Source organism: Aplysia californica, unplaced genomic scaffold (assembly GCF_000002075.1).
Source record: "Aplysia californica isolate F4 #8 unplaced genomic scaffold, AplCal3.0 scaffold00813, whole genome shotgun sequence".
NCBI classification, from domain to species: domain Eukaryota; kingdom Metazoa; phylum Mollusca; class Gastropoda; order Aplysiida; family Aplysiidae; genus Aplysia; species Aplysia californica.
In genome coordinates, this window is record NW_004798083.1 from 165,021 (window position 1) to 173,578 (window position 8,558).

The following is an 8,558-nucleotide window of genomic DNA, read 5'->3' on the forward strand; positions in this document are numbered from 1 at the left end:
CAGAAAGTATCCTAATATAACAAAAGCCAAATTTGGACAGTATAAATTCAAATACCAAACTCCTATGTTTTCATATTCATAATAGTTATATATATAATACTAGCTGGGCCCCCTTTCGATGAAAGAAATGGTCGGTGCATTAACATCAACTGAATATCATTGGTCTACTATATTTACACTCTACTGGAATGGAGCAATAAATCTTGAGAGAAAAATGAAACATGTGTTTCCAAGTTGCCAAACATACAATAGATGCATAGATTAATTCTCTATTCCGCTTTCATGGTTGTACAGAAGCGTGTTGATTGTTCCCTGCAGCAAGAAAAATAATTTGACAAAGGAGTCCAGAAAAAGCGATGATGGGCATCAGACGAAAGGATCACAGTCGAATTTAGCACCATGTAAAAAAAGAAAACGTGAGGCTAGATCTGTATGGGTCGCACACTTAAAATAGTGCTCAGTATTCCGCGACAATGCGCGATAGTGATAGTATCGAATGGAAGTACGACTTGAAATAAATAAACCTGGCAGATTTTCTGAAATTATAGAGACAGAAGCGTCGGCCTACAAAAGTGATCGGTGAAATAAAGAAATTTAGCTTTTTGCAGCAAAACTGTCGTCTCAAAACTGAAAAAACGAAGGGCGTCGTGACCTGGAGAATATTTAAAAGAATCTTTTGGTGAAAACCGCATGTCGATCGATGCAGACATTAAAAAGCCTTTTGAATAGCAAAATTTGGCCACCAAAAATAATATATATTATTTCTCGCAATCCACAAATCAATATATTGGCTAAAAATCGAAACCAGATTTTTCTCTTGGGTCAAATTTGTAGATTTTTTATTGATGCCATATTCTTTAAGTCTAACATGCCTCATTATTATTTCGTATTCATAAATCGTAAAAACTTCACCTATAAGCGTGGTGTATCCATTTCCATAAAAGGCTCAAATCCGAGAAGTAACTTATTTTGTCTGCACGCTTCACATATATCTCTATATATAAAAGTGGACTAGGGAGGCTTCGTGCACAAACTCCTCCCTAATTACCTAACCCACATCTCTGAAACTTTGCAGGCGTCCACAGCATCCATGTGGCTAGGACCTAACTTTAAAAATGCACGCAAACTACTTTCCCTGATTTTTTTCAAATTGAAAATGCTTTGCTTCATCCACACAGAGTTTTTATCTTGGGAAAGTCTGTGTTCTAAGACACCATTGTAAACAAGTGAGGGCTCCTTTCACTAGCCAGGTGCAATCATTCCACACCTTTGAAATTCTGCAGTGTACAACCACAAAAGCAGAATAGTGAATCAGTCTATATGTATTGATATTTGGCAACTGGAAACACGTGTGTCACTTTTCTCTCAAGATTTATTGCTCCATTCCAGTATAGTGTAAATAGAGTAGGCCAATGACTTTCAGTTGATGTTAATGCACCGATCATTTCTTTCATCGAATGGAGGCCCAGCTGGTATCTTTATAAAACACCACAACCCGTCTATCTATGATCAACAAAATCTGTTCTAGAAAACTAGCAAAAACCAGTTATCAAAGTTTATGGTGGAAATTGATGTGTTTGCAACAAAATGGGGACACTGCACAGGGAAATTAATTACCGCCACTGTGTCTATGTCCTCTTCTCTCCTCATACAAACTTCTTTAACCCTGAACGTGAGCAGAATACATTAAACAGTTTTATGCACAACCAGCAAGGGTCTCAGCGCCCGTGACGGTGTCGTGTTTCTTAAAGGCAACAGCCTCTCAGACAAGGGGTCAGCATTACCAGCTCATCACCCTGTCCATTGCTCAGTCATTTTCAGTACACATATCAACTAAAGCTTCAATCTGTAATTTCCAACATTCCCAATACAAAGATTATTACGTTCTCTTAGTATAATTTATTCATGCAGTTCTGTTCCGTAAGAATTTATGACTGTGTGAATTCATCAGTGTGTGCAAGGGTGTCTGGGTAAGCTTTCTGGGATTGTCTTCACTCAAGGATGTACTTGAGAGAGAGAGAGAGAGAGAGAGAGAGAGAGAGAGAGAGAGAGAGAGAGAGAAAGAGGATTACTATAGGAGCTGTGCACTGCATATGTTCTTTGTATTATTGTACAGTGCATTGAGCACTTCTTTGGGGAAAAGCGCTATATTATACTATATAAAAGCAATTTATTATTATTATAAAGTCTGGTTCCCCCGCTCCCACAACAAAAAGCCCTCCACCCACCCCACTCCCCTCTACACAAAAAAACCCCCAGCCTTATAGTCAGCGTGGGGAGCCTGCTTTTGAATTTACACAACTCATTTGTGTCAAGTAAGACATTTTGTTTTTAATCTCTGCTGTGTTTTACAACTTGAGATTGAAACTGTGGCATTCTCCCTCTGCTGGTTCTGACTATCAGTCTGACTATTTTCAAGCACTAAATGATAGTTATTGCTTCGAAGTATTTCTATCGGAATCTGAGGTGTGACGATTAGATGCTTTGCAGGAGACCCGAAAGGGTAGAAAGTTTTATTGAGTATCTTAGTCGATCTTTCTAAAGGGATTTATCCCTCTCAGAGGCAGGGTCAGAAACCTGCTTCCTAAATTATCTTAATTGAGTTGATGAAGATATAAAAATACCTATATTAAAACAAATAAAGATGTGTTTCTCGGTACTGGAAAGAAAAAGTTAGAATTGCTAAAAACAAATTAATAAATTCACCGGAACCGGAATTTTTCTGCCCACTCGTCAATTTTTTATCGAATTTTGAATTTCTATCTCAACACCTATGTAAAAATGCTAATTTTATCTCTGAAACCACCTTCTTAAATTGCAAATTTCTACACTTCTATTCAAGATAGTTGGGTATTCTTTTCATTGAAAGCAAGAAGGTTAATAAACAAGCTTTTCGATGATACTAATAATTCTACATGCCCAAAAACTCAAGAGTGCCTCATTCAAACGCGTCATGACACATAATATATATATATTATGTAATGATCATGAAAGGATGAAACAATTAAAAGTACAATTAAAAGTACAGTAAATAGAAAACTGCAAAAATGAGAAGAAAAAAAATCACTTACTTGTACCCTTCACCAGCTTCAGTGGCCTCTTTTACATTCCCCTTCAAAGTCTCTATTTCACTGTTCAGGGAGCTTATCCTAAAAGACATGAGATAATAAAAATAATAATAATAATAATAATAATAATAACAATAATAATAACAACAGTAATAGTATAATAATAATGATACAGTAATAGTATAATAATAATGATAAAAACAATTCAATAGAAAAAAAAATAGAAGAGCAGAAGTAATTTATAGTACACCATCATTTTATGTGTGAATGTGCATGCATGCCTTTGTGTGTGTATCTATGTATGTTTATATGTCTATATGTGTGCGTGTGTGTGTGAGCGTGTGTTGTGTGTGTGTGTGTGTGTGTGTGTGTGTGTGTGTCAGTGTGAGTGAGTCTGTGCTATTGTGTGTGAGTGTAATAAAGTATATGTGAGTGAGGTGTGTATGTGTGTGTGTGAGAGAGTGAGTGAGCATAAGTGTGTGAGTGTGGTGTCTGTGCGTGTGCGTGTGTGTGTGTGTGTGTGTGAGTAGGTGTGTGCTCGTGTGAGTGTATGTTTGAGAGTGTGAGTGTACAAATGGGTTTGCATGTGTGTAACATATAAATTAACTGACTTTAAAATTGATACAACTGGTTTTTTAATTAACATTTACTTGAAGATTTCATTGAACAGATTTTTCCTAAGTGTATTTTCACATCATTGAGGATTGAAAAGTAGTCCCTCTCTTGGATTTATAACAATCAGTGACTCTCAAATTTGTAAAAACTAATGTCAGTACTGAAGGCTGTCCTCACGATAATGCTGCTGTCACTGCAGACAGAGCAAGGTGATACGATTGTGAGCAGGGGAGCAGAAGCCAGAAAATGGAGGGAAATGGAGGGAAATGGAGGGGGTATTTTGGGAGGATGGGTTGGGAAGGGAGGTGTTGCAATACAATATAACAATCTATGGAAGAACTCTGCAACAGAGCCTGCTGACAGTTCGGCTGGTATCAGGCTGGACAAGCGAAGATGTCTAAGATATTGCTGGTCAATTTTCTGCTTTAAAAAAATTTAAATAATGTATTTTATACACTGTTAGAATCTGATAATTGATGCATAGAAAAGCAGAAAAGAGGGAAGCCATGGAACATGGCTAGCCCAGGATAAGAAAAGGAGGAAAGTGTTTGTTTGAGGCCTATACCCTGACCTTGGGTGAGAAAGGCAATGATGATGATGAAAAGTCTGAGACAAAGCCTTTTTTTTTTTTTAACGGGAGCAGATTGAAGTTGAAAATTTTAATATTTAAAACTCTGTTTTAGAATATAATATAAAAACTTACACAACGTCTCAAAAACGCAGTGCCAACTACAGAAATACAGGTCAAAAACAATTTGCTTTACACTTTAATTGAGGACTAACTTATTTTATCCCTTACAAAAAACAAAGAAGTCTGACAATAAAGGCAAATGTTAATTCTTTGAGCCCTAGCCACACACCGGTGGTGCATAAAGCTGCTCGTGTGCCTATAGCCACCTGTACACCAGTGAGCAAGACCCTATCACCAACACTGCCTGTCTGGGGCAAAAACCCACAAGGAAAACCATGTTTACTACACAGGATGTTATTGATTAATTTGAAGATATTTCTGAATAAAATGCTGGTAATGAAGAGGACTACCCAGAGTGAGATATATGGAATATGATTCTGACAACAATAATATGAATGTTAGTAATATATATCGGTCAGGAGCTCAGGCCGAGGGGCACGGTAGCCTCCGGAGGTCAGGGCTCAAAGGGTTAAAAGTAATAAGAGATCATGCTTGTACTAAAGAAAAAGAAGAGGGACCACATTACTCCCATGTTAAGAACGTTGCATTGGCTTCCCGTGTCAGCTAGAATGTCATATAAAATTGCAATATTATGTCATAAATGTGTCAATAACAAAGCTCCCTCATATCTTAGTGATCTCATCCAGATTTATGTTCCATCTAGATCACTAAGATCAGGCGACCAGTATCTTTTATGAGTTCCTAGAAAAGGCGGTAAAAAATTAGCCGAAAGATCGTTCGTCCACCTTGCTCCGTCAGTTTGGAACTCTCTTCCCCAACCCTTGAGACATACAACATCTGAGTCTAAATTTTAAAAATCTTTAAAGACACATTTAATTACATCCTTTTTAAGTCAGTAGATTCATGTTCGATACAATGTTATGTAAATGTCTATGTATCCATTTATGTATTTTGTGAATTGCAGTGTATATATTATTTTATTCTCATTTCGTGACGATGTGTAATCGTGTGCGTGTGATAAGCAAGTAGATGTGTGTGTGTGTGTGTGTGTGTGTGGGTGTGTGTGTACGTGTGTGTGTGTGTGTGTGTGTGTGTGAGTGTATGTGTGTGTATGTTTGGCATACATGTGTGCGTGTTATGTGTTCGTGAATGTGTATGCATGTGTTTGTGTGTGTGTATATGTATATGTGTGTGTGGTTTGTGTGTATATGAGTGTGTGTGTGTGAGTGTGTGTGTGTGTCGCGTGCATGAATATTTTTCTTACATGCATTTATGTAAAGCGCCTAGAGCTGTGTTTACACGGGAGTGGGCGCTATAGAAATGATCTTCATTATTATTATTATCATGATCGTCCCACTCACAGTTTATTATTGCCCTGTACTGTAGTCCTAAATTCGTCCACTTGTTGTTTCAGGACAGCATTTTCCTGTTTGAGTAGCTCTTCCCTCTGTTCTTGTCCCCGCAAGACAGCCAGTTCTTTTTCCGTCGCTTTAAGCTTATCTTCCAAAGCTTTGATTTCATTATGAATAAGGTAGCTAACTCCACAGTATTTGCAGACCTAGTAGGAGATGAAAAAATGTTTGATGAAAATATTAGCTAGGCCTATGTTAAATTAATACAAAAGTAACTCAATATGGGAAAGAGATAGGAGAGAGAGGGAGAAAGTGAGAGACAGACAGACAGACAGACAGACAGAACATGAGAGAGAGGTGGAGAGAGAGAGAGGAAAAGAGAGAGAGAGAAAGAGAGAGAGAGAGAGAGAGAGAGAAAGAGAGAGAAAGAGAGAGAGAGAGAGAGAGAGAGAGAGAGAGAGAGAGAGAGAGAGAGAGAACATGAGAGAGGGAGAGAGAGAGAGAACATGAGAGAGGGAGACAGACAGACAGATAGACAGGCAGAGAGAAAGTGTGAGAGAGATGGAGAAAGAGAAAGAGAGAAAAGGAGAGAGATACAGATAAACAGAAAAACAGACAGAGAGAGACCAAAAGAGATTAAGAAGGTGAAGAAAATATTTTTTTTTAAATTATTGAAGTTAATGAAACTTCTTTACACACAATGCACCCAAGAAGACAACATAATAGAAAAAGAGAGTGGATCCAGTCTGCATACACAAAAAAATGCAATACAATCAAGAACAGGTAATACAAACACGTAAAACTACAAATCACAGATAGCTCATACAATATGTCATTCCACAATTGAACTCCTACATTTTCTTTGTATTAACAACACTGTTTTTTCAAACAGCCGTATGGCTTTTTCAAACAGCTTTTCTAAAAAAAACAACTAAACAAATTTTTCCTAAATATTGTCTCAAATTAAAAATATCACCCTGCTTGTACAATGAAAAACCAACACACCAATCATCATCAAGTCGATCAGGTTACATGCACCCACCAGGCTCTATTGCAGACATGAAAATGTTCACTACACACAAAAAACCCCGTATATATTTGATTTCAAAACTTAAGCAGCGTGTATCAACAATGCATTGTCGGTGTCAAATGCACAGTTCACTATATACAGGACCAAAACACAGCAAAATATATATGTGCAAAACATCACATACGGCCGATGCCTACTCTTATAAATTTTAGACCACCAGTAGGGATCTTTAACAAGCACAACTGGCACACAGGACCTCCGAGATTTTTCGCCCTTGTCCAAGAAGGCTAGGTGTAGATCTTTCCTACCAGAAGATCAGTGGTGTGGCTGAAAGAGAGCAGTAAGAAGGAGCCATGGACTAGCAGTAGAAAGGCTGCAGAAAGAGTCAGGAGCCCAGAGGAGGGGGCAAAGGAGGTGGAGTGGGGGCAGAAAGTGGAGACGAAAGCAGACGACAGAACATTGCTAGAGAGCAGGAAAGGAAGTGAAAGGATACAATTATAGAGAAGAAAATTTTTCCATCGCTACCTGGATTTGAACCCAGCACCTTTGAATGAGAGGCAACACTCTAAGCCACGAAAGACCCTAAAAAAATCACTGGTTGCTTTAAATTTATGCATGCGTTTAATTTAAATAGGTGCAAAAGGGTGCATGCAACAGCTTGAGCTGAAAGTGGAGCCGAAAGAAGACAGTACACGTGGGGGGGGGTAAAACACTTTACTTTCTTTTATCATTTCTGTAGGACTACTGTCTGGCAAAAGCCAGCAACCGTTTCTATTTGACTATGTCTCTTGTAAATGCATATTTTGCCACTCAGAAGCTAGACCTAGAGGCTAGATGTAGATCTAGACTAGATCTAGATGTCTATATCTTGTTGAAAGTCATACTTGAAATAATACCCTTTTAAAAGTAAACACTAAAATAGGCAGGCTGGTAGATCTAGTAGGTATATGCCTGCTGATGATAGGCCACTTTTTTAGACCTTTAGATCTAACGGCAACGGTCGACGATCTACAGTAGTAGTAACAATAACAAACAAAAACAAACCGTGTCATCCCTGGCTAGTTTTTTTAATTCTTCTGGTAGAGGATGTTGAGGTGTGTAACGAGAGAAACACTCGGAGTTGTCGTTTTCGTCCGTCAATTTTGCAGATTCCTCCATGCCTGTTGGTTTTTATTCACGTTGGCCTATTAGAACTGTGTTCACACTGTAAGAGGGGAATTTCGGCCATCTTGAAACCAATGAAAACTAAAGAATTCAAAAGAATAAGACACTCTTCATGCAGAAAATAATACATTAAATATAAATAATACAGTCTTTTTTAGAAATATATGTAGAAATTGCAGAACAATATTTTGAGTAAAAAAACTGATTTTATATACTGTAATAAGTATTATGGCCTACATTTTGTTAAAAAGAACTATTATTTAGATATTGCTAATATTGTTTCGTGTATAACAGTGACAAACAAATAAAAAGTTCAGGGGTAAAAGGCAAAAGGTGAAATCGGGTCAAATAAAAGCAGATAGGCTAGGCTAAAAAAAACAACATAAATAAAACAACGTATGCTTGGTATTCGTGTCATGGCATCATGAAGGCAAATTAATTATTACTTTTCTTTCCTCTGTTTGGCCGAAAACTAGATCTAGGTGAAGTAGAATATAGAGGCTTACTCAAAATTATCATCGCCGTTTAAGGTGAAAGTGCTGTGCGTGTCAACCGTACTCTGCGTCTCCATCTTTCAGAGCTAAAGTAAGTTAACTGCTTTCATGAAATTGTTATTAGTAGTAAGACCTTCGGACTTCTGGGCTTGAATTATTCAACAGTAATCCGATAAACTTGCA

At 37.6% G+C, this 8,558-nt stretch overlaps 1 protein-coding gene across 2 annotated transcripts in view; it reads right to left on the reverse strand.

Annotated features, from left to right (window-relative positions):
* Positions 1-8,462, reverse strand: part of LOC101847534 (putative leucine-rich repeat-containing protein DDB_G0290503) — a 41,800-nt gene extending 33,338 nt beyond the window's left edge. The window contains exons 1-4 of one of the 2 annotated variants that reach the window (XM_013088796.2): positions 8,388-8,462; positions 7,762-7,921; positions 5,697-5,893; positions 3,072-3,149 (exon numbers count right to left, since the gene is read on the reverse strand). In XM_013088796.2, coding sequence (XP_012944250.1) covers positions 3,072-3,149; positions 5,697-5,893; positions 7,762-7,875 — 389 coding nt within the window. In that variant the 5' untranslated portion in view covers positions 7,876-7,921; positions 8,388-8,462. Of the gene's footprint in view, positions 1-3,071; positions 3,150-5,696; positions 5,894-7,761; positions 7,959-8,387 lie in introns of those variants that run through there. The other variant, XM_013088795.2, reaches the window with a different exon arrangement.
* Positions 8,463-8,558: the final 96 nt, after the last annotated feature.